The sequence below is a fragment of the Staurois parvus genome, unplaced genomic scaffold (assembly GCF_062004578.1).
Source record: "Staurois parvus isolate SC_StPar_1 unplaced genomic scaffold, SC_StPar_1.0 ptg000564l, whole genome shotgun sequence".
In the NCBI taxonomy this organism is placed as follows: domain Eukaryota; kingdom Metazoa; phylum Chordata; class Amphibia; order Anura; family Ranidae; genus Staurois; species Staurois parvus.
In genome coordinates, this window is record NW_028318360.1 from 2,815,117 (window position 1) to 2,842,500 (window position 27,384).

The following is a 27,384-nucleotide window of genomic DNA, read 5'->3' on the forward strand; positions in this document are numbered from 1 at the left end:
CTCACATGCGTGTTTTATTATGGGACAAATGTGCCAAAACACAGGAAGCTCAATGCCGGAAAAGGTGGCACCACTTCTTCTGGTTGCGTACACATGCGGGTGATCAAATGCACCAGGGACCCCGGGGCGACACAGAGCAGCAGAGACCCCAGGGCAACGCACAGCACCAGGGACCATGGGAGGACACATAGCAGCAGAGACCGCGGGACGATGCACAGCACCAGGAACCCTGGGACGACACAGAAAAGCAGAGACCTCGGGACGATGCACAGCACCAGGGACCCCGGGACAACACAGAGCAGAGACCCCGGGGCGACACACAGCACCAGGGACCCCAGGGGGACGCACAGCACCAGGGAACCTGCGGTGACACAAAGCAGCATAGACCTCGGGACGACGCACAGCACCAGGGACCCCGGGACGACACAGAGCAGCAGAGGCCCCGGGATGACGCACAGCACCAGGGACAAAGCACAGCACCAGGGACGACGCAGAGCAGCAGGGACCCCGGGACGACGCAGAGCAGCAGAGACCCCGCGACGACGCAGAGCACCAGGGACCCCGGGACGACACACAGCACCAGGGACCCCGGGACGACGCACAGCACCGGGGTCAACACAGAGCACCAGGGACCCCGGAACGATGCACAGCACCAGGGAACATGCGGTGATGCACAGTACCAGGGACCCCGGGACCACGCACAGCACCAGGGACCCCAGAACGATGCACAGCACCAGGGACCCCGGGAAGACGCACAGCACCAGGGACCCCGGGAAGACGCACAGCACCAGGGAACCTGCAGTGACACAGAGCAGCAGAGACCCCGGGACAAAGCACAGCACCAGGGACGACGCAGAGCAGCAGGGACCCCGGGACGACGCAGAGCACCAGGGACCCCGGGACGACGCAGAGCACCAAGGACCCCGGGACGACGCAGAGCACCAGGGACCCCGGGACGACGCAGAGCACCGGGGTCAACACAGAGCACCAGGGACCCCGGAACGACGCACAGCACCAGGGAACCTGCGGTGATGCACAGTACCAGGGACCCCGGGACCACGCACAGCACCAGGGACCCCAGAACGATGCACAGCACCAGGGACCCCGGGAAGACGCACAGCACCAGGGAACCTGCAGTGACGCAGAGCAGCAGAGACCCCGGGACGACACACAGCACCAGGGACCCCGGGATGACGCACAGCACCGGGGTCAACACAGAGCACCAGGGACCCCGGAACGATGCACAGCACCAGGGAACCTGCGGTGATGCACAGTACCAGGGACCCCGGGAACACGCACAGCACCAGGGAACCTGCAGTGACACAGAGCAGCAGAGACCCCGGGACAAAGCACAGCACCAGGGACGACGCAGAGCAGCAGGGACCCCGGGACGACGCAGAGCACCAGGGACCCCGGGACGACGCAGAGCACCAGGGACCCCGGGACGACGCAGAGCACCAGGGACCCCGGGACGACACACAGCACCAGGGACCCCGGGATGACGCACAGCACCGGGGTCAACACAGAGCACCAGGGACCCCGGAACGACGCACAGCACCAGGGAACCTGCGGTGATGCACAGTACCAGGGACCCCGGGACCACGCACAGCACCAAGGACCCCGGGAAGACGCACAGCACCAGGGAACCTGCAGTGACGCAGAGCAGCAGAGACCCCGGGACGACGCACAGCACCAGGTGTCACCAGAAAGTCTTCCTCAAGCTCTCCCTGACACTGTCAGCCCGCAGCGCCTTCCCTCCTCTACTCACCTCATCGCGCCTTCCATACACTACACGGCACAGACACCCCATTCCCAGCATGCACCTCCCCCTACTGGATGGCCCCCATACCTGAGACATCCCCGTCAGTCTACACGTCCGGGGCGGCCCCTCCCCATACTGATCAGTAATGGCGGCCAGAGTCTATCCCGGAGTGACGGTGACCCCAGACACCCATCATATCCCACACTCACCCCACTTCCTGGCCGCCGTGTGATCTCTGTATGGAGTCCTCCCCCATCCACTCCTCCTCCTCCCGATCCTCCTCCCCGCCATCACCCGGCTCCATCCTCCCCTCAGAGGCCTCACTGAACGGTGACTACATGGGAGGTCAGTCTACTCACTGAGCCATGAGTACATGGGAGGTCAGTCTACTCCTCACTGAGCCATGACTACGTGGGAGGTCAGTGTACTCCTCACTGATCCATGACTACGTGGGAGGTCGGTCTCACTGAGCTGTGACTACGTGGGAGGTCGGTCTATTCCTCACAGGCATGACTCCCCTCTGTCCCCATTTCCCACCTCACCGCATCCGTAGGGTACATGGGAGGTCAGTATACTCACTGAGCCATGACTCCCCTCTGTCCCCAACTCCCACCTCACCCCATCTGCACGGTACATGGGAGGTCAGTATACTCACTGAGCCTTGACTCTCCTCTGTCCCCATCTCCCACCTCACCCCATCTGTAGGGTACATGGGAGGTCAGTATACTCACTGAGCCACGACTCCCCTCTGTCCCCATCTCCCACCTCACCCCATCCGTAGGGTACATGGGAGGTCAGTATACTCCTCACTGAACCATAACTCCCCTCTGTCCCCATCTCCCGCCTCACCCCATCCGTACAGTACATGGGAGGTCAGTATACTCACTGAGCCATGACTCCCCTCTGTCCCCATCTCCCACCTCACCCCATCCGTAAGGTACATGGGAGGTCACCTCACTGGTGTCCCCAGAGCAGAACTATAGGCAGTTCTTGTTTGGTGTTGGTTGGAATGGAGTGATATTAGAACCCATGTCAGGCTTTTCTTGCTGTCCGTGCGCTGATCCCTCTCACATCTGGGTGATGTGGAATCCTGATTCTGCCTGCGATTCCAAATCACACCAAACGCATTCAGGTGCCATTCATCCTAATGTTACCCTAAACGTGGCCCCATTCTGCTCTGATTGTCCTGCAACAAAATGCATGAGATCCCCAGCGAGATCCCAAGCAAAATGTAAAATCTCTCCCGTCTCCGGCCCAAAATCTGCTCCCTGAGCTTCTTTGGAGCGACAATAACAGGGCAGCCCATTGAAGTGAAGGAGCGTCCCTGTGTACAACATACATTTCTGTGTGACAATCGCACTGTTATAATCTGGAGGAGGAGTTCCCGCTACGCATGGTGAGAACGGGGCCTTACAATACGTTTACGACAGCATCAAAAGCAGCGATTTCCGAGTGGCACGCCTGTCAATGCGCTGTGTCAGTCGTGCTCCGCAGTGGACTGTTCACATGGTAGATACACTTGCATCAAATTTGATCGGACGTGTAACGTTCAGCTTTACCGCTCCCCAAATATCTCAGTTCATGTCAATGGAAGCACACTGCGAACGCCTCGCAAACGCACCTGTGGCGGTTTTAGCGTGTTTGAGGTGCGTTTAGAAAGCTTTACAAGCTGAGGAGACAGGACAAGAATCCATACCATAGAAATCCAGCACAGAGGAGGCGTCTGGAAAGCATTATTTAACACAACGCAAGCGCTACAAATGTGCATAAATAACATACTAATGCGGTAATGGGCGTCCACAGTATCTACAATGTCAAAGCGGGTCTAAACAAGCCCTTATGCAGGCCATAGAGGGGTCGAACATCGGCCAATTTTTTGAATGATAAACGAAAAATCGGTCGTTCGTTAAGCCGACATTACCACCAACGATTCTAAACATCGGCCGACTAAATCATAAAGTTCACCCCATATAACAGCCAAACTTCTGTTCCTTGCAGGTCATGGCTCGTTCAAATTTTTTATCGGTAAAACGATCGTCTGATTTGGCCATCATTGCTGGGAAAATCGGCCATTTTTCCAAATCGGCCGCAAATTTTCCAGCATGACCGATAATCTCAAAGTGCAAAAAACCCGAAAACTGGCCAACCAATTAACCCACTAACAGTACGAAAATCAGACGATTTTTCTTTCGTCTGAAAAATCGGCAGATTTTCCAACCGTCTATGGCCGGCATTAGACCTTGTTTGGACCCGCATTGCTCTCTGAAGATCGATCTTCGGTGGGCATTTGGCAGGCGCTGAGGAGGTGTGGTATTGCTTCCTTGCTACCTGCTGTAACCCCCTAAACACCAGACAGCTGCACACGTTGCAGGATAGCCCCATTCAATTGAATGGATCATGATCAGCAGGCAGTGCCACCCACAGGAGGTATCATCTCTGCCGCAGCCCCCCTTGGCCACTGCAGCAAAAGGGGGGAGCTGTTGAAAGGCAGTAAAAATGCAGCCCATCCACAGGGTTTTACCACCCCACAGTCACACAACAAGCCCATGGGGAGATTCTTGCTTCCTATTTGTCTTGCTGAGTGGGACTGAAAGGAAATCCTATATTTGAGGTTGTCACCAGAACAGGAATAGGTGGGAAAACCATCATTGGGGACACTGGCTCTGGTTGTGATGAACTCAGGTGAGTTTGGATCCTGGTCCAAACCCAGGTAAACAAACCCACCAGGAAGCTGTCATTCTACTCAGCCAATCATCTGCAGCCAGGGCATTCCTTACCTCTGCGGAGTGGATAATGTCACAGTAGCTTATGATTGGCTCAGTACAGTGTCACAGCAGCTTATGATTGGCCCGGTACAGTGACACAGTAGCTTATGATTGGCCCAGTACAGTGACACAGCAGCTTATGATTGGCCCGGTACAGTGTCACAGCAGCTTATGATTGGCCCGGTACAGTGACACAGTAGCTTATGATTGGCCCAGTACAGTGACACAGCAGCTTATGATTGGCCCAGTACAGTGCCAGCTATCTGGAGGGATTACTCATCTGGGTTCAGACTGAGATCCAAACACTCCCAAATTTATTACTAGTGACCACTGCCTTCAGAGGGATTTCCTCTCACTTCCTATTTCAGCTATAGGACAGGAAGTGGAGGGGAATCTACCCAAAGGGACACACATGGCAAAAAAAACCTATTGGGTCATAACCCTCCCTTACTTCATCCAAGGTAGAAAGAAGAAAATGTTTTGCCCGTATTTCTGCTTTAACGAACAGCGCCACCATCAAATGACATTTCTGGTTTGGGTGGGTCCTGGCCTTCTATTGTGTTTTTAGGATTTGGAAAGTCCTCAGCGGAGCTGGAAAGAAGCGTGAGAAGGAAGAATCTGGGAGTCTATAGGAGGCAAAGCATTCAGGAGTGACATGGAGAACATCATCATACATTGATTTTGCAACTTAAGCCGGGTTCACACTGATGCGGTGCTGCATGTCACGTGATTAGCACAGGAACCGCACCGCATTCCTGCAAATCTCATGTCATTTATGTGCGGTGCAGTTTGAGCCATACATTTTGCATTGCTGAAACCGCACCAAAATAGTGCAGGACCCTTTTTTTTCCCATACCAGAATTGGATCGCATGTGTGTTCACACCTGTGCAATCCGATTCTGCACATTGCACCACGTTTTGGGAACCGTGGTGTTGTAAACGTAAACTACACATCTTCAGCGGTTTGCGTGAACGGGGTGCGATCACGATGTGCGGAAATCGGTCCGCATCAGTGTGAACCAAGGCTGAAAGTCAAACGATAAAAAATACAAACAAAACAGTGAATGAGTAGCATTTGCAGGGAGAAGGGGATAAAAACGTGCATTTGAGCTGCATTTTTAAAGCCCCCCAACCACTTTCCCTTAACCACCTCAATACCAGGCACTTCCACCCCCACCCTGCCCAGGTCAATTGTCAGCGCTGTCACACTTTGAATGACAATTGTGCAGTCATGCAACACTGTACCCAGACAACATTTTTATCATTTTTTTTAAACAGCTTTCTTTTTGCTGGTATGTAATCACCACTGTTTTGGTTTTTTTTGCTAAACAAACGAAAAAAGACAAAAACGTTTTAAAAAAATTTTTTTTTATTATATTCTGCTATAAACTTTTGCAAATAAGTATATTTTCTCCTTCACTGATGAGTACTGATGAGGCTGCACTGATCGGTCGCACTGATGAGGAGGCCCTGATGAGGCTGCACTGATCGGTAGCATTGATGAGGAGGCCCTGATGAGGCTGCACTGATCGGTCGCACTGATGAGGCTGCACTGATGAGGAGGCCCTGATGAGGCTGCACTGATCGGTCGCACTGATGAGGCTGCACTGATCGGTCGCACTGATGAGGAGGGCCTGATCGGTAGCACTGATGAGGTTGCACTGATGAGGAGGCCCTGATGAGGCTGCACTGATTGGTAGCACTGATAGGCAGCTATAATGGGCCCTGATGAGGCGGCACTGATAGGTAGCTATGATGGGCCCTGACAAAGGCGGCTCTGATTGGCCCTATTCAGCTGCATTTGATAGGCAGCTATGATGGGCCATGATGAGACAGCACTGATCGGTTGCACTGATAGGCAGCTATGATGAGACTACACTGATCGGTAGCACTGATGAGGCTGCACTGATAGGCAGCTATGATGGGCCCTGATGAGGCTGTACTAATAGGCTCTGATGAGACGGCAGTGATGGGTCCTGATGAGACGGCAGTGATGGGTCCTGATGAGACGGCAGTGATGGGCCCTGATGAGACGGCAGTGATGGGTCCTGATGAGACGGCAGTGATGGGCCCTGATGAGACGGCAGTGATGGGTCCTGATGAGACGGCAGTGATGGGCCCTGATGAGGCTGCACTGATAGGTAGCACCACTGATGGACACTGATGAGGCTGCTCTGATCATCATCAGTGCCCTAATTATCAGTGTAAAGTCCCCTGTGTGAATTGCCGGTTGCCGGCTCTCCCTGCGCTGTGACAGTGTGTGAGGAAAGGACTGCTGATAACCGGCAAGTCTGTACACTGTGATCAGCTGTGATTGGCCCTTTACCACAATCTGTGCTCAGCTGTTTCCGAAGAACACATCAGTCACAGAGCTCCCCGAGTATGCTCCCCAGGGGGGGGGGCGTGGTTCTGCATACCTCCCATCTTTTTGAGATGGGAACGATGGCCACCTATTAGCAAATGCATGTAGGCACAGGACACACTGCAGAAGGAACGTTATACCGAATAAAAGCTTAGTTAAACCCACAAGTGCTTTTTTTTTTTTACTGCTACTATTCCTTTATACTGGCTTTTGACATTTACAATGCAAATATTTAAAAATTGGATGAAAGGTTTATCACTGGGAAACACTTTTTGAAAGATAAATAGTTCATTTTATATACAGCTATATAGATCAGATCAAAATGAGGGACAAACGAGAGGGACAGAGGGACTTTGTTCCAAATCAGGGACAGTCCCTCGAAATCAGGGACAGTCGGGAGGTATGGTTCTGGGAGGATGTCCATGGATGCTGTCCCAGAACTGGACAGCCGTGTTGTATCCATCTTTAGCACGGTCGGGAAGCAGCTAAGCTGTAAAGGTAGTGGATGGAGGTGCACGCATGCTCTGCATCATGGCACAGCAAAAATGATCCCTCTTGTTGCATTTGTACATAGGGCCACATGGTCGCACCCCAATAATGCAAGTTTTTAGAGGTTAACCCCTTCCCGAGAAAGGAACACCAACTACTACTACGAACTCTGGGTCTGGCCCGATCACGTGACAACTGTGATTGGCTGTCACAGTGGTCACATGACTGACAGCTCCCAGTCATTCATAGAGACCAGGAGCCTGCTGAGACAGCTCAGTCACTGTGCTGGAAGCATGCAGTGAGCACGCTCTCTGCACAGAAACCTCTACTGCCAGTGGACACGTACAGTCAGGTCCATAAATATTGGGACATCGACACAATTCTAACATTTTTGGCTCTATACACCACCACAATGGATTTGAAATGAAACGAATAAGATGTGCTTTAACTGCAGACTGTCAGCTTTAATTTGAGGTTATTTACATCCAAATCAGGTGAACGGTGTAGGAATTACAACAGTTTGCATATGTGCCTCCCACTTGTTAAGGGACCAAAAGTAATGGGACAGAATAATAATCATAAATCAAACTTTCACTTTTTAATACTTGGTTGCAAATCCTTTGCAGTCAATTACAGCCTGAAGTCTGGAACGCATAGACATCACCAGACGCTGGGTGTCATCCCTGGTGATGCTCTGCCAGGCCTCTACTGCAACTGTCTTCAGTTCCTGCTTGTTCTTGGGGCATTTTCCCTTCAGTTTTGTCTTCAGCAAGTGAAATGCATGCTCAATCGGATTCAGGTCAGGTGATTGACTTGGCCATTGCATAATATTCCACTTCTTTCCCTTAAAAAACTCTTTGGTTGCTTTTGCAGTCTGCTTTGGGTCATTGTCCATCTGCACTGTGAAGCGGCGTCCAATGAGTTGTGAAGCATTTGGCTGAATATGAGCAGATAATATTGCCTGAAACACTTCACAATTCATCCTGCTGCTTTTGTCAGCAGTCACATCATCAATAAATACAAGAGAACCAGTTCCATTGGCAGCCATACATGCCCACGCCATGACACTACCACCACCATGCTTCACTGATGAGGTGGTATGCTTAGGATCATGAGCAGTTCCTTTCCTTCTCCATACTCTTCTCTTCCCATCACTCTGGTACAAGTTGATCTTGGTCTCATCTGTCCATAGGATGTTGTTCCAGAACTGTGAAGGCTTTTTTAGATGTCGTTTGGCAAACTCTAATCTGGCCTTCCTGTTTTTGAGGCTCACCAATGGTTTACATCTTGTGGTGAACCCTCTGTATTCACTCTGGTGAAGTCTTCTCTTGATTGTTGACTTTGACACACATACACCCACCTCCTGGAGAGTGTTCTTGATCTGGCCAACTGTTGTGAAGGGTGTTTTCTTCACCAGGGAAAGAATTCTTTGGTCATCCACCACAGTTGTTTTCCGTGGTCTTCCGGGTCTTTTGGTGTTGCTGAGCTCACGGTGCGTTCCTTCTTTTTAAGAATGTTCCAAACAGTTGTTTTGGCCACGCCTAATGTTTTTGCTATCTCTCTGATGGGTTTGTTTTGTATTTTCAGCCTAATGATGGCTTGCTTCACGGATAGTGACAGCTCTTTGGATCTCATCTTGAGAGTTGACAGCAACAGATTCCAAATGCAAATAGCACACTTGAAATTAACTCTGGACCTTTTATCTGCTCATTGTAATTGGGATAATGAGGAAATAACACACACCTGGCCATGGAACGGCTGAGAAGCCAATTGTCCCATTACTTTTGGTCCCTTAATAAGTGGGAGGCACATATGCAAACTGTTGTAATTCCTACACCGTTCACCTGATTTGGATGTAAATACCCTCAAATTAAAGCTGACAGTCTGCAGTTAAAGCACATCTTGTTCATTTCATTTCAAATCCATTGTGGTGGTGTATAGAGCCAAAAATGTTAGAATTGTGTCGATGTCCCAATATTTATGGACCTGACTGTATGTGCAGCATGTGGGCATTAAAACCATTGTCTTAGCCATAACGTGGGCGGCAAGAGGTTAAAATAGGCAATGATGTCACCCTCTCATCGCCTGTCAAATGCCTACCACGGATCACTCTTCAGAGGACACTGCCAGCATAAGTGTGCCCACAGATTGTCAGTGGGTCTGGAGTTATGGTTGGAGGGCCGAACATCATACCAGGTGGCCCCAACTGGATGGAGACATCTACATCCTGATTCATTACTTCTCATTCACATGTGTGCGCCACAGAAACATACAAAATCATGTGTGTCCATGCAGCCCACCAAAAATGTGTGTTTATATAGCAGGTGTATTGGGATGTGATTGATTCTACAGTCCCAATCAAATTCAAAATCCTAACGCTGACGTACAAAGCTGTCCACCATACTGCCCCGAACTACATCACTGACCTAATATCCAAGTACCGCCCAACACGCACACTCCGCTCCTCACAAGACCTCCTTCTCTCTAGTTCCCTGGTCTCCTCCTCCCATGCCCGCCTCCAGGACTTCTCCAGGGTGTCACCCATCCTCTGGAACTCCCTGCCCCAACCCATCAGATTATCACCTACTCTCCTCTCCTTCAGGGAACCCACCTCTTCAGGGAAGCCTACCCCACCCCCTGCTAAACCTGCCGACCTCCTCCACTCCTCCTACCACTCCATCCCCCACAGCTATCTCCTCCTGTACCACTATCCCCCCCCTCCTAGATTGTAAGCTCCAAAGAGCAGGGTCCTCAATCCCCTCATGTTTTGCATTGTATTGGTATTGTTCTGTCACATGTTCTGTCCCCCTTTGTAATGTACAGCGCTGAGCGAACTATTGGCGCTTTATAAATACTGTATAATAATAATAATAGACCCCGTTTACATTTGTGTTTCGCAAGCATGTGTATGAAATTGAGCGTTCACTTAGCACACATAAACACGTCTTTTTATTGCAGGAGCACTGCAGTACTGATCATTCTTAATGGCACCCCAACGCTCCCGGTGAACACATGGACATTTTAGTGTCCCACAATGCATGGTGACTTACAACTATGCGTTTTGGTAAGGTCCTTTTAAAAAAGGTGCATGCGCCTTTTATTGCAATTTATATGCAATGGGTTGAATGGGTAGCCTGACACAATGCATGTAAAGCACACATAAAAAGCACATCTATGTACATGTGTTGAACCTAGGAGCGTGTCCACTGAGCTGCCTTGATCTGCATAGGATGACACAGCAAGAGATCTTTAAAGCACAATTGTTTTCTATGTGTTCTGTTCACACCGTGCATGTGGTATGGTCACAACGCACTTCCCCACATATCGCAACGCACCTCGCCACATGTCACAACTCACCTCACCACATGTCACAACTCACCACATGCCACAAAACACCTCACCACATGTCACAACTCACCTCACCACATGTCACAACTCACCTCACCACATGTCACAACTCACCACATGCCACAAAACACCTCACCACATGTCACAACTCACCTCACCACATGTCACAACTCACCTCACCACATGCCACAACACACCTCCCCACATGCCACAATGCACCTCACCACATGTCACAACGCACCTCGCCACATGCCACAACACACCTCACCACATGTCACAACTCACCTCACCACATGTCACAACTCACCTCACCACATGTCACAACTCACCTCACCACATGTCACAACTCACCACATGCCACAAAACACCTCACCACATGTCACAACTCACCTCACCACATGCCACAACGCACCTCACCACATGTCACAACGCACCTCACCACATGTCACAACGCACCTCGCCACATGCCACAACACACCTCACCACATGTCACAACTCACCTCACCACATGTCACAACGCACCTCGCCACATGCCACAACACACCTCGCCACATGTCACAACTCACCTCGCCACATGCCACAACGCACCTCCCCACATGTCGCAACGCACCTCGCCACATGTCACAACGCACCTCGCCACATGCCACAATGCACCACATGCCACAACACACCTCACCACATGTCACAACGCACCTCACCACATGCCACAACGCACCTCGCCACATGCCACAACGCACCTCGCCACATGCCACAACTCACCTCGCCACATGCCACAACGCACCTCGCCACATGCCACAACGCACCTCGCCACATGCCACAACTCACCTCGCCACATGCCACAACGCACCTCGCCACATGCCACAACTCACCTCGCCACATGTCGCAACTCACCTCGCCACATGTCACAACTCACTGTGGTGCATAAAGCTGTGTAAACATGACATTTGTATGACATTGTGGCATCTCAATAAAGAACAGGAGAACAGTGTGATGTTTCATAACAATGCATCACGCCACCCCTTACAACACATCAGCAGCATGCATGTTATCCAGAGCAAATCCCATGGCGGTTGGTGTGAATGAGCCCTTAAAGTCTATCTAAAGCCAAAACATTTGATCTAAGATTTGGATGGTGGTAAGGGGTAGATCCCATCAGGTTTATATTGCTGTCTGTATAGAATCACCAGAACAGGAAGAGATGGGGAAAGATGCTACAACTGGTACCTGGTACAAGCGGTAAGATTTTTTTGTTCAGCCAAACGGGTTGAATGAAAAAAAACCGAGGCGCTTGCATGGAGGTCTCTATACTAACCGTGTGATTTTAGTACAGCAATCTCCCCGCCGAGCTATTGTGTTCTGACAAGGGGATGCCCCCGCCAGAACACACGGTCAGCACTCGCAGCCACTGGCTGAGAACGCTGATCAGAGGCCTAGTTCATACTATACGCAGGTTGTGGGCTGGTTGAGGGTGCAGGAATCGCACCTGTTCCCACATCAGCAACCACCCGCAGCCACATCACATTTCTCTTGCAAGCCATGAAAGAGAATGAATGGCACCCCCACGCATCTCATCCCGCAGCGCGACCGTGTGTGCGGGATCCGCAGGGAAACCACATGGTCAAAAAGATCATGCGGTTTCCCTGTGGATGCATTTTGGAAAAGGTGCACCCCATTCAAATGAACCGGGCGTGAAAGAGAGTAGAGATAACTTTCACTGTTAACTTCATGTTGGTGGAGATGACTTCCATTGCCAGTGACCACCAACATGGAGGGGGGGGGGTGTAATAGAGCTCTGAGGAAGGGGACACATCCCCAAAACGTGTCTACATGCAGACACTACCAGCAGTTGTGAACCCACCACATTGGTTGACCATCAGTCATTCGTGTCATGCTTTTACTTTTGATGTTTGTGAGTATGCATTTGGCTTTTTGTTGATTTCTTCCAAAGTTTTTTGGGTAACCCAGTAATGGTGCAAAAATCGGCCAGGAGGAGCCAACATAGCGTGATGTCACAGCCGCCTGGAGCCACGAGGAGGCCCAGCGGCCATCTTAACTAAGGGGTTAGTACTACTCTTTACCACCGTGTTTTTTGATTGCTATACTACCCTGTTTTACGCACTTATATTCTGAATAAAATCATCAAAATACTACACTATGGGCACCTGTTCTTTGGCTCCTATTGGAGCTAATTAATTTCCAGGATACCCTATTGCAATCCACTACCACCAGAGGGAGGGAGCCCTGTACCCAGGCTGTGCACCTCTGGACCTAGCAGTTCTGCCACACACCACCAAGACAAGATTATCTATCCTTAGATGGAAGCTCACCTACTCCGCCTATATAAGTGACCCTGGTGGATATTGATTACCTGCGCATTATCCATGCGCGTCCGGTGAGTGCGCACTTTTATAATTTGTTCCTGCCACAAACTTGTCCTCGTATCCTGCTATAACAAGTGGATTATCCTTAATTTTTATGAACTGTTCATTTGTGCTTCTATTTTTTTTTTTGTTTACAAACGGTTTTATTGTACAAACGTAAACTGTAAAACAACAGTACATTTTCAAATTATACTTACAGCAAAAACAAGGCACTTTTGAAAAGTACAATACAGAAAAGTATATTAATGTAAGAAAGAGAAGAAATAGAAAAGAGTAGTTTGCAAGTACATGAAATACGTAGTGTGACAGTTTGGCGATCTGTCACCCTGGATTCTCAACAAGGCAGGTTGAGGGGCTCCAGGGTAAGTGTTTGATACGGAGGAAAGTGGCTTTTCACTTTCCTCCTTTGTTTGTAAGGTCTGTTTTGGGATCTGGAGCCTGGAGATTTCAAAGAGATCTGGGAGGGATGAAATCTCCAATCCTGGGACCAGGTTTTGGGAATGGCCAGGAGACTGATTGCACAGGTGTGTGCAGGCCTTTAGAGAGAGTCAGGACCAGGGTTCTGGGCTCCACCCCGGCAGATAGGAGTCAGGTGGGCTTCAGCTAGGAGAGGTGGGAGCCAAAAGCAGCAAGGGGCTGCTAGAGACTAGCTGTGTGCTAGAGGCCAGCGGTGTGCAAGTGCCATATTTTGGGAAGAAGTCTGCAGGAGACAGACATTGAACTGTGTGTAAGCCAGGAGGCTGGATCTTTGTTTTGTTGGTGGATACCCCTGCGTGGGAAGCATTATGTTATGGGACATTTTCATTTAAATAAAAGTGGGCTAAAAAGGCCCTGAAAAAGAAAGCGAGTAGCTGTTTGTGTTTCCAAGCTCTACCACGTTGAAGCGAGTTCCCACAGTAGATAATAAGGTAGGTTGAATGATGCATCTGTCAACAGTATATGCCAGTCAACTTTCATTGGGGATGTTGTTAATCATGGAATAAATGTCTATAATCTCTCCATGACTCCCATTTTTTATCAAATAAGTGCATCTTATCCAGTAGGGTATAATGAATACGTTCCATGAGCATTACAGCATCAATTCTGTGTAAAACGGAGGCCAAGGGTACAGAATTGGACCTCCAATGTAAGGCAATAGACCAGCAATGGGCAAACTACGGCCCGCGGGCCGTATACGGCCCGGCAGACCTTTTAATCCGGCCCGCGGAGCGTGATACTGTCAGGATGGCTGTCAGGATGTGTGTAGGCGGGGCAGCATGACGAACGTGAGGGGAGCTAGGCTCCTCTCACAGTCCGCCCTGAAGACCGGAACGGCGCGGGAACACGGCGAGAGGAACGCGCGGAGCAAAGGTAAGTGAATTGACACAGGGGGGACTTGGGGACTTAATATGGGGGATGAATTAATATGGGGAATGAATTACTATAGGGGGGGATGAATTACTATAGGGGGGGGATGAATTACTATATGGGGGATGAATTACTATGAGGGATGAATTACTATATGGGGGATGAATTACTATATGGGGGATGAATTACTATGGGGGATTAATTACTATGCTTACTATGGGGGAATATTACTATACTTACTATGGATGACACATACACATCATTCATCTACTCTTGGTCCGGCCCCCGGGTCCAATATATGAACCCATTGCGGCCCTCAAGTCAAAAAGTTTGCCCACCCCTGCAATAGACCATAAAGTTGCAATACATATAGTATGTGTCAATCTCATAATAACATCAGAGACCCCTGGGATATGAGCCCCCAATAGACAGGTCTGTAAAGACAATCGTACCGGGGTACCCACCAGTGAGGTAGCCACCTCAGATATCTTGCACCAAATCATAGATATGGTCGGGCAATCTCAAAATATATGAACCAAAGTACCTGTGAGGCCACAGCCCCAGAAACATAAAGGGGACATTTGTGGGAACAATACATGTAGTCTTGATGGGGTATAATAACATCTGGTTAAAAACTTAAGGGCCGTCTCACGAACAGAAAGAGATCGAGAGCACTTTCATATGTTATCCACCATGGAATCCCAATCCTCATCTGAAAAAGTGATACCACTATCCTCCTCCCATTTTTGTCTATATAGAGGGGGTGTATGAAAAAGACAGATCAAAGATTGGTGATAAAGATCAGAAATAAGACCCCTACCCCTAGGAGAGTCTTGGCTGATACGTTCAAAAAAGGAAATCGGAGAAGATGGTATAAGGCCAAAGTGCGAATTAAAAAAATGTCTAATCTGTCGGTAACGATGGTACTCACGAAGAGGAACATCAAAAAGCACGCGTAGCATATCAAAGGTAATATAAGATCCTCCTCTTTGAAAATCAGATAATCTGATAAAAGATCGATCATACCACCAACGAAACGTTTGAGGGGAAGAAAAAGCTGCAACAAAAGTAGGATCACCAAAAAGTGAAACACCTGGGGGAATAAGAGAGACCAGATTCAATTTAAATTTGTATTTGGACCAAAGTGTCAGTGAATGGGTCACTATGGAGTTATGAAAAGTAAGCGATCGAGGGGAAATTTTGGACCACAAAATACCCGGTAAATAGAATGGGCGTATAGACTGAGATTCAAACTTGATCCATGGGATCTGAGAGTTAATAGTTGCCTATTGTGATAGTTGCGCAAAACGAGCCGAGAGGTAATATAGCCAAAAATTGGGAAGTCCGAGGCCTCCCGTCCGTTGTGAGCGGTACAAAATAGATGAAGCAAAACGTGGACACTTATTACCCCAGATAAAATTGTTAATAGTCCGCTAAAAGTGGTCCAAAAACGTTTTCGAGACCGGAATTGGAAGTGCTCTAAAAAGATAAAGTAGTTTAGGCAAAATATTCATTTTAACCGCCGTGACTCTACGCAGGAAGGAAATGGGGTTGTGCTTCTATTTTTTGAGGACATTTTATTGTTCGTTTATACCTTCATTATCCATTTATCTAGCGCTGCACTTTATTTTATTTGGTACTTCATAAGGTTTGCTGTGATCACCTTTAGGGCATTGGCTGCTGATTTGAGAGCGCTCACTTTTATGTATTTACAGTTACTATGAACAGCTGCTCCAGCTTTAGTAAACTTCCCTTGTGTGAACAAGGCTAAAACCTATTTGCATCCTACTAAAGGACAGGTGATCTTTCATTAGGGAGATCCTGACATTTTGATCCGTTCTGTATTGTTTGGGGTTGCTGGGGAGCACCGTGGTATTATCAGTTTACTGCCGAATTCATGTCTCAGGCACAGCAAACATGATATCACTGGAATAATATATGACATATGTTGCACCAAGTTGTAAAACTCTGAGAATGTGATTACTGAACAATCTGCCCAACAGAAACACTTTGCTGGTGCACAAAGTATCTGCTTAATGAAGGCTATACATTAAATGAGTACAGCTGTAGAGTATCTGTCACATTCCAGAAGCTCACATATAAGCTTGGCTGATGCTATCTCCAGTCCACCTTCTGCACATTCAGAGACAAGGTCCACAATGAAGGGTTCATCCTATTCTCAGAAGACTGTGAACGTGTCCAGCAGGACCAAGGGTTGCGCGGTGACCTTAGGCAGCAATGTGAGGAATGGGTTGGAAGCTGAGGTTGAGGCCACCACTAAGGTGCACATCCACCGCCCTAACGAGAAGGAAGAGCTCCAGCAGCTGAACAACCGCTTTGCTGGTTACATTGACAAGGTGCGATCTCTGGAGCAGAAGAACAAGGCTCTGCGTGATGAGATTGAAGAACTGACTAGGCGTCTTAAGGAAAAGGGACCTGGCATAGCAGATGAATATGAAAAAGAGTTCAAGGAACTCAAAGCACTGATTGAGAAGCTGAACAAAGAAAAGAATGCAGCTGACATTGAAAGAGGAAACCTAAATGAAGAGATTGACATATGGAATGCCAAATGTGATGAGGAGCTGTTTCTGAAAGGTGAGGGTGCATGCAGAAAGCTGTCATAACACAATGGGAGATGAAACTTTGCTTTCTATACTTTTGTTTTACACAGTGTTTGAATTGTACTGGTTAAAATTTAAAGGAGAGTATAACACTTTTGGGTCACTTTTATTGTGTTTTTAAGTGTTATTTATTTCTGTTGTTATATCTATGCAATCTTTATTTTACCAATAAGCATTTAAAACATATAAGGAGAGGTGTAGCGCTTCCAAACAATAACACAATAAAAAAAATTAAAAGTCCAGAAAAAAGTCCACAGGAATATAGCCAGAACACCTCAGATGTGATTTGAAGATGTCAAAACAGCTCTTTCCACCATCAGCAGTCACATGAAGCCTATTACCAGCGGGTGTTGACCCCCATGTGACAGAGTGGGGTAAATATCACTTATGTTGTACATCACCACATCCATCCATCTCGATCCGCTATGTGCTGAACTCACAGGTCAAGAGAACATTCCACTCCAACAATAATGGTTGATCCTTTCCCATAGATATATAAATCAGAAAAGGGAAAAGCACCTCCTCATGGTGATTTTTGAAAATATTTGTAATATGCTCGTTTTATCTTGTTCCATACAAGTTCCTTTTATACTATACTATAAGTCACCTCTTTTCCCTTTTATGATTTATATGTCTATGGGAAACTATCAACCATTATTGGTGGAATGGAGTGTTGGCCTTTGAGGGTGCTCAGATTGTCCAGTGAGTCGAGCACATAGTGGATGGATGTGGTGATGTACAACATAAACAATATTTGACTGCTCACTCACATGGAGGTCATTACCTGCTGGGACAGAGGCTTCATGTGCTTGCTGATGGTGGAAGGAACTGTTTTGACATCACAGCTTCATGTCGCACCTTCTGGACACGTCTGAGGTGTTCATGTGGACTTTTTTTCTTCTGGACTTTTTTTTCCTTTGTTGTGCTATCGTTCGGATGCACTACACTTCTCCTTATTAGTATTTAAGATTTGTTGCTCACAAATTGTGTTAGCTGCTGCTGTGGATTTATATACCTAAGAGTGAGTAATTTTATAGAATATTTTGTCATAAACATTTTGATACATGACAAAAGATTCCCTGAGCACTAGTGTCATCGAAAGAGACATTAGTAGCATGCCTTATGGCTGGCTTGTTCTAACTCAGTGGCCTCCATACTGTGGCCCTTTGCTTGGCTTCATCGGGCCCGTGGGGCACCATTCCATCCACCGACACCAGTGATGGGGCATTATTTCTTCCACAAACACCAGTGATGGAGCACTATTCCTGCCACAGACACCAACAATGGGTCACTATTCCTCTCACAACATATTGTTGTTTGGTGTATGTTATTTATTTATTACAGGTACTTATATAGCGCCATCAATTTACATCAGTCCCTAACCCTAAAGGGGTGTGCAATCTAAGGTCCTTAACTTATATTCATACATACACATACTAGGGACAATTTAGTCAGGCTCCATTTAACCTTCCAACATGTCTTTGGAGTGTGGGAGGAAACCCGAGAACCCTGAAGAAACCCACACAGGCACAGGGAGAACATGAAAACTTCAAGCAGGTGGTGCCGTGGTTGGTTTTCGAACATCCCTAGTACTGCCAGGCAGAAGTGTTGACCATTTAGCCACTGTGCTGCCCTAATGTGATGTAGCCCTTTCTTAAAAAAAAAAAATGTCAAAAAGGATGGGTCATTGTTTACTCTCACGGATACTGGGGCATTTTCTACTTCCACTGGCCACAGTCCAGTCCCCCAAAAGCCTGAAGGACAGTAAATTGACCCTTTGTTTAGAAAATTTGAAGATCCCCTGGTCTAACTGAAACCTCTGAGCTGTATAGTAAAAAGATGGCATTCAGTTCAAATTGCAGTGTAAATTGCAACTTAACTGAAAAGTACTTTTTCTGAGGTAACATTAATAAAAACCACATGTCAATAAGGTCAGTGATCTAGGTAGGTGAAGACAATTTTCTTAAAAAAAAATTAAAATTGACTTCAAGCTCTTCTTTCCACCTCTTCAGCCTGCCTATTAGTCAGAGGATGTGATGGACAACCTAATTGACCAAATAGGACTTGAGTGGTGGGAAGGGTGGGTCAAGGTTGTCTTTTACAGATGGGTAAGCTTCACTAACCAATAGGGACTCTTAAGAGGTAGAAAGGGTGGGGTCAAGTTTGACTTTTTCAGAAACAGTTGGAACTTTGCATAAAACGTCAGCTACATATATCTACAAATCTACTGACTGTCCTGACATCCAGTCTGAAGGGAACTTGCATAAGGGAATTATACTTAGAAAACCAAATGTGTTCTTTTATTTTGCTTGGAAAAAAAGTTCATGAAGTAATGAAGTTTTAGCAGGACATGCACTTTAAATGTAGCAACCAATGATAATTCAGTCAGCTGGAACCAGGCCAGTAAATTATAGATTATGATTGGTTGCTTTGTGTGACTGCACTATTGATAACTGATTAATATAAAAGTTGTAAACTTCAGAAAATCAAAGGCATTCATTATATCAATCTTGTATCTTTTTATCAGAGGAGGCCGAGAAGACCTTGAGGGAGTTTCGTCAAGATGTGGATGATGCCACTGTGCAGAAGTTGGAGCTGGAAAAAAGAATTGAACAACTGATAGACGAGATTGAGTTCCTTAAAAAGCTTCATGATGAAGAAGTTGCTGACCTAATGAATCAAATCCAGGAGTCTAAGGTGAGCCTGGAGATAGAAAGCTCTCGACCTGATTTAGCAGCAGCTCTTAAGGCCTTGCGTATGGAGATTGAACAAGCTACAAACAAAAACATTCAAGAGGCAGAGAAATGGTACAAAACTAAACTCAGTTCCGCAAAAGGGCAGCTGGTCAAGAATGAGGAGAAGATCAGGAACATCAGGGAAGATGTTAGCAGGTATTCTTCACAAGAATCTGAGCTGCAGGGTCAAATAGATACTTTGAGAGCACGCAATGAAGCCTTGGAGAAGTTGCTGGATGACATGCAAGCCAAGCACTTCGAGGAAGTAGCTTCCCTACAAGACATCATTGCTCAGCTGGAAGATCGCCTCCTAGAGACAAAGGCTGACTTGGCCAGATACCTACAAGATTATCAAGACCTGCTTAACATCAAGCTCAAGTTGGATGCAGAGATTGCAGTCTACAGGAAACTGTTGGAAGGAGAAGAGCAGAGGCTTGGCATTAATCCAGAGAGTGAAGGTAAAACCAATGAATGAAAGCGTAATTGAGTTTACTGTATGACGCAATACCTACTAGAAGAGCCAATGATAAAATACACCGAGGGCTGTACATGAAACCAACATATTTATACTTTTAAGTTAATCCCTACTTTAGCAATAACAATATTGGGACAGTTGATGGCACAAGAAAAACAAACGTTTGTTTAATTGAGGATAGATTATGAAAATGTCATGTTTAACGTGTAAGTTCAGCTTTACCAAAAAGAACACTATGCTGTCCCATATGAGTATAGCAGCATAGTGCGCTAAACCTACCTACCAGCCAGGGTTGCCCTTCTGCCTAAACAATATATTACAAAAACGCATTTAAAGGACACTTACAATTCTCAGCAGTCTGCGATGGCTCCATCCCAAGTTATTGTAGAAACGGAGCAGCTGTTGGGACCAGCACCCCATAGTGCCAACGAAGGGACCGCCATCCTGTTGTTTCAGACCACACATACCCAGTATGTACTCCCTCCTGACACAGCCACTGAGATCATCATAGGCAACAGGAAAGAGTACACACTGCACATGTGCAATATGTGAAGGAATAGTACGGCACTCCTTATGGCTGCTCACGATTTCCACCTCGTCCAATCAGAAAATACAAAGTGTTCTCTGATCAGCACCTGTGACAAATGGGTGATTTCCTGTGCTCAGTAAGCAGCAGGGCAGCCACTCAGCATGGGGCCCGGAATCTATTGGCAATCACTGTAGTTGGAGTTGCCTACTACAGTGATTTCCAGCTACCACTGTAGTTGCTTCCAGCTTCCACAGAGATCAGCCAGGCATAGAACATACATAGTCACATTGGTCTAGGCTGTGCCCATTTAACTATGTAACATTTACCATACCTGAAATACAGCTTTAAGGACCCCATGTACCCTCTTCTATCCTATCAAATCTGAATATACCTGCACATCAGGCTACTTTACATGTTTTCTTGGCAGCCAGATCTGCAGTGGTTTAGCCATCCACAATAACTGGCAAATCTAACAAATGTGGGTATTTGGCCAAATACCATAGTGCCAAGACTATGTCCTATCATATAGAGTACATTAAGTTGTACAGATGTATCACATGCAGAATATCAACAAGGCTTTTACAAGTGTTATCTGCAGATTTAACAGTGGTTAATGTGCCGAACAACTATTGGGAAAAAAGGTCTAGAAGAACTTTTCATGTGCATAATCGGTGTACCTATTGTTCTTTTAAATTAGAGGTGTTCCCAGCTGCAACTAACAAGCTGGTATTTTTCTAATGCTGGTTAGATAAAAATAACAAAAGTCTACTTGCTAGCTATGAGAAATGCACATACTGAATGCCCATGAACACAGTTCAACATAAACTTTTGTTTGTTTGTTTTTTTTGCAAGCCCGAGGAGACTCATGAACATGTCAAGTTCAAGAGGGGAGAGGTGCTGACCAGTAAGTACATGACAAGGCCTAGAGGATCAGAAGCTACGTCTGCCATGTGAATGGGCCTGTATGCACCACTCTCCCCAGAAGTCATGTACCTGATCCTTTTAAATGAAACCTCTCAGTAATAAAAAAAACAATTTGTTTGAAAAACCTCAGATAGAAGATGCCATAGTGCCAGGGAAAGCTGACCTTTTTAGTTTGACTGAGTGAAAGGCAGACCCTGTTTGAAGGTTTTCATACAGGTATTTTGACCCCTGAGCTCTGATTTCTCCTTGATGCTTGTAGTTAATGCACTTATGTAGAATGCATGATAATTGTGTTAATCCAAAATAAAATAGGTATGCATTGTGACTTATCAGATAATTTGACCTTTTTTCTATTAAAGGTGTAGATTAATTTGCTTATATTTTGCCTTCCCTGGCCCCTTCTCCTACCCCACTTGCAGTCCTGGGAATTCAGGATCAAATATCTCACCAGCAGCACCATCATCTATTCCAACTTGCATGATAATTGTGTTAATCCAAAATAAAATAGGTATGCATTGTGACTTATCAGAGATAATTTGACTTTCTTTTTTCTATTAAAGGTGTAGATTCATTTACTTATATTTTGCCTTCCCTGGTTCCTCCTCCTACCCCTCTGGCAGTTCTGGAAATTCAGGATCAAATATCTCACCAGCAGCACCATCATCTATTCCAACTTGCAGCTATACATCTGCACAAAAAATAATTAAAAAAGGTTGATGCTGCACTACTCAGAAAATATAACCTTATACCAAAAAAATGAATAGTGAACACCCCACAGGGCACTAAACAATTACGTAATAGTAACATAAATATTCACATATGCATAATGAACCTGCAGTGATCTAAATAAATAACACACTAAAAATACCAATAAATTGAAATATAAACATAAGCACCCAGCTACCAGTAAAAAAATGTGCAAAAGGTGACTGAGCAATACAGATATCCAGAATAATAAAGGAATTAATGAAAATAATCTGCAAATTAGTCTGTGAAATTATCAAAATGACTGAAAATGGTGTTCAATAGTGACAAAATAGTTGAATGTGCCATAAAAATATATAACTACCCAACAGAACGCTCAAAGTGATATCACATAATATTCATTGAAAAGTCCCAATATGTGCAATAAATCTTCATTAATCTGTGAATCCACCAGTAAAACACCACTTGTGTTCCTCCACCAGCTAGCATGTGCGCTCACCTCCAGCTCTGACCCCTAAAGAGTCATACACGCTTTAAATAAATACACTCAGCTGTATTATCCTTGGATGTCCCCTCTGTGATGCTTCAAAGGAATCCTCTCTTGTGGACCATGCATCTTGCTCTATTCTTTTATCTATTCAACTTTGGGATGTGGAACCTTGTCCAACCAGATGGGACTGTCATTTTATTTGGAGTGGCATTGGAGTTGACCAGGTTCGATCAGACGTGTACTTGTGTCACTAGTATTACTTGTTTAGTGCCCTGTGGGGTGTTTACTTTTCTTTTTTTGGTATAAAGTTATATTTTCTGAGTAGCGCAGCATCAACCTTTTTTGATTATTTTTTTTTATATATCTGTGGCAACAACACTATTAGGAGCTTGCTGAAACTCATACACAGAGAGTGGTTACTGGCAACGCAAGAGGATTTATTTTGTCTATATACATCTACACAGCCTAAGAGAACCTGACATGATAATATGCTGATTGTAGGAAAATACATGTAGAAAACAAACACAAATGTTAGAACATGAAATATATATATTTGTAATTGTGATATATTCCATAATGTAGAAATTCCCATTACACTTTCTTTCCAGTACAGTATCAGACAGTAAACAAAGTCTTGACCACATCCACAAGTCAATCATGGCTTCATGTGTCCACATGTAATATTCATTATAGATTTCATATCAAACACGGTTTCCATAAAATGGAAAAAAGATAAAAGCTGTCCTCATAAAAGGACAGGTAGTAGGTAATGTTTTCTGCAGATCCCTCCATGTTATAGGCACAGTAAGTCCATGTTACTTCCCCTTCATCTTTCTTCTTTTCAAGGCTTTCCATTCTCCCTCCTGTGTTGACAGACTGTTGAAGAGTTCCTTTACCTTCCTCTTCCTCTCCGCATCCCTGAGAACTGCAATGTAGATGTTAAGCAATGGTAACTAAAAATCAATAAATGGTCAGTTATGCAAGCAGTGATAGAGCAGTGACAGGGTGGTCATAAACAAAACATAAGCAACAACCAAGCAACAGAACAATCAGTAGATCCAGAGACATAGGAATGTCTTGAACCTCTCTTATACCCCCTGAGGCTTTTACCTGGCCAATATATCCATCTACTGAAGGACCAATACGGTGGGGGAGGAGGGAAGATAGAGCCGGCATCTTTGGATCTTCTGCTTGTTTTGATGTGATTTGCACAGAAGGTAGCTTCTGTTTATGTAATTCTTTCATCATATATAATATTCTCATGATTCCTTGCAGCCAGTTGAAGAAAGACTTTGACAATGCATCTAGACCAGTGTTTTTTCTATGGGTCCCAAACAGTGTTGTGGATTTGTCTGAGATGGCTCACCACTTAACTGTGTCTAAGCACAAAATATGTCCCAAAGTGCAATGTGATTTTTGAATGGAGGAAGAGCAGATAAATGACAGGTTCTCACCGTTTATTCACAGAATGTGTTGCATTGTGGGACAATATTAGTAGGAGTTATGTTATTACTGGTGGAGGGGGCAGAAGGGGGAAGGTGGGCAGCACGAGTCTTACACATTCACAGCCACTCTGGTCAGTATCTGGTAGCAGGAAGGAAGGATTTTAAATGACGGCAGCAACCTGCGGAACATAGGATACACACCATTACAAGGAACAGATGTGTTTGGCGCTGTATCCCCCAAAAATTGCTAAACTTCAGCTTTGAAGCATATTGGTAATTAAAAAAAAATCCCTACAGCTTTAGTCACATCATCAATGCCTGTCCTCTTCCTGGCACTATATTCCCATACCCCAGCTTGATCAGTCAGAGGATTCTTTCCCCCATTCCCAGATTGTGTTACAAGAAGTGTAGTCAATGACAGGGGCGTATTTACCACAAGGCAAACAATGCATTTGCCTAGGGCAGCATTTTTCAGGGGGGCAGTGCTGCCCCCTGGAAGAAGGGTCTGAAGAAAGGAGACATGGAGATCAGGTGGGATCCAAGAGAGGCTGTGGGCTGGTTGATGGCATATGCAGAGCCCGACTTTCATTCCCGAGGATGTCCGGAGCTGTGAAGGTGAGTGTCTCTCTCTCTCGTTGGGTGGGGAAGACGGTGCATGGGGGGCAGTGGTAGGCTCTCTCGGGTGGGTGGGCAGGGGTGTTATTGGTCAATGTCACAGGCTCTCTTCCGCAGGGGTGGGGGGGAGGGTGGACAATTTTCGTATTGCCTAGGGCAGCACAAAACCTACATAGATCGCTGGTCGATGAAAAAACTTTTCTAAATGGAGGACAATGGAGAAGAAGGTGTGTTCCCATCGTACCATCTGTACTACCATTCTGCCTGAAGCCCGGAAAGCTGTTAACCAGTGCAGCACCGGAAGCTCAGAAAGAGGACGAGGACAGGCATCCCTGCAGTGAAGATCTCTCCAGGATACAGCTACCTGCACAACATGAGACATCCTTCATTACAGTAAAGTGTTGTGGCTAAAGTTGTAGGGATTTTTTAAAAGTAAACTTCAGATTTAAGAACCCCTGATCTAGACAAGGCTTTATTTTCTTTTCATGTTACTCTGCATAGCATGCATCCCTACAAGCAATGCTTCCTGTAGACTGCAGCAGTGGTTAGCAGGGCCATACGTATATTTCTGAATAATCTGTATATAAATGGATATTAAATAAAGAAGACATTAGTTTTGGTTCACTCACCTCTCCATGGTCTCTGAAAGCTTTACTCTTGCCGAAAACTGATTGTCCCTTCGGATTTCTCGCACAGCTCCTTTAACCACTTCACAACCACGCTATAGCCAAAAGATGGCAACAGCACGGTTGTCCAGTTCTGGGAGTGCATCATATGATGTCCTCCCAGAACGTGCCCTCCGCACACCCCAATAGTGCGCACCCGGCGCTGTCCGTGATTGCTGTGTCCTACGGACACAGCTGATCACATGATGAGGTAAAAGGCCAATCGCAGTGGACTTTGCACATCTGCAGCCTTTGCACATCTGCACTGATGATCAGGGAATTGATGATCAGTGCCTAGCAGTGCCACCCATCAGTGCCCAGCAGTCCCACCTACCAGTTGCGCCCATCAGTGCCACCAGTCAGTGCTGTCCATCAGCGTCACCAGTCAGTGCTGTCCATCAGTGCTGCCAGTCAGCACCGCCCAACAGTGCCAATCAGTGCTGCATATCAGTGCAGTATCATCAGTGCCTCCTCATCAATGCCCACCAGTGCAGCCTATCAGTGCTGCCTATCCATGCCACCTCATCAGTGCCCATCAGTGCTGCCCATCAGTGCAGCCTCATCAACGCACATCAGTGAAGGAGAAAAATTACCTGTTTGCAAAATGTTATAATAGAAACAAAGAAAAACTTTTTTTTCACATTTTTTGATCTTTCTTTGTTTATAGTAAAACAAATAAAAAAACAGTGGCGATTAAATACCACCAAAAGAAGCTCTATTTGTGTGAAAATCTGATAAAAAGTTCATATGGGTAAAGTGTTGCATGACCGTGCAATTGTCATTCAAATTGCAACAGCACTGAAAGCTGAAAATTGGCCTATGCAGGAAGGGGCTCGGTAGGCAAGTGGTTAAGTGCCCGCTTGTGTCTGTGAATGAGTTTCTTTCGTTCTACCTTATTACAGCCCTGATTTCTGCCAAATTCCAGCCTGACACAAACAGAGAAACATGTAACATACCAGCCCAGAGATTGACTGTCTAAATATGTCACATATGACCTGTACCATCGTATAGTTACAGCTTTTCTGATTAGGCTTTGTTCATGGGCGCAAGGAGAGAAGATGAAGCGCCTCTAAGTGCAGCAGACCACTTTAATATGTAGTAAAAAGTAGGAACACTCACATGGTAGTAAAGTAATAAAAGCATGTAGGGTATTGTGGTGTAGAAACACCATGTGGAACGGCTGTCACTGGTGCCTGTATCATCCACATCTCAGGGAGCATGGTTCAGGAGGGAGACAGATGTGGACCCGGCCGGCATGCAAGTACTCCTAAAGATGGTGGCTGGAATGCACACTGAACCGCAACGTCGGCGTAGGCATGATGATGTCAGTGACCAAGATGCAATGCGACGTATTTTGGAGCATACGCTGGCCTCTAGTGGCAGAAGCGCACTCCTTTCTCAAGCGGGGGGAATGACATGGTAGAAGGACCGTTCCTTTTATAATGGCTAATGTGCCTTAACTGGCAATCAACAATTCGGGAATAACTCATCACTAACCCACATGTTTCCAGTTATGCTAATGTTATTCCCAAATTGTTGATTGCCAGTTAAGGCACATTAGCCATTATATGGTCCTTCTGCCATGTCATTCCCGTGCTTGAGAAAGGAGCGCACTTCCGCCACTAGAGGCCAGTCTCAAAAAGCAGACATCCTAGAAGCACGTCTAACAAAACAAAAAATCACTGCAGAAACATGGTCACATTGAAATTTTCTTTCCCAAATATCT

At 46.3% G+C, this 27,384-nt stretch overlaps 1 protein-coding gene and 2 long non-coding RNA genes across 3 annotated transcripts; 2 read left to right on the forward strand and 1 right to left on the reverse strand.

The window, feature by feature from the left end:
• The first annotated feature begins 1,855 nt into the window (after window positions 1–1,855).
• LOC149450701 (uncharacterized) lies at window positions 1,856–13,117 on the forward strand. The gene is made up of 3 exons (XR_016315222.1): window positions 1,856–2,107; window positions 10,337–10,442; window positions 12,675–13,117. It is a non-coding gene; the product is annotated as an uncharacterized LOC149450701 (long non-coding RNA).
• A 3,459-nt stretch (window positions 13,118–16,576) lies between these two features.
• Window positions 16,577–22,263, forward strand: LOC149450702 (vimentin-like). Its single transcript, XM_089691554.1, has 3 exons — window positions 16,577–17,049; window positions 19,603–20,268; window positions 21,667–22,263. The coding sequence occupies exons 1-3, from the start codon at window positions 16,614–16,616 to the stop codon at window positions 21,681–21,683; spliced, it is 1,119 nt and encodes a 372-aa protein (XP_089547680.1). The 5' UTR covers window positions 16,577–16,613; the 3' UTR covers window positions 21,684–22,263.
• A 1,086-nt stretch (window positions 22,264–23,349) lies between these two features.
• Window positions 23,350–25,767, reverse strand: LOC149450703 (uncharacterized). The gene is made up of 2 exons (XR_016315225.1): window positions 25,623–25,767; window positions 23,350–23,851 (listed from the first exon to the last, which is right to left on the reverse strand). It is a non-coding gene; the product is annotated as an uncharacterized LOC149450703 (long non-coding RNA).
• Window positions 25,768–27,384: the final 1,617 nt, after the last annotated feature.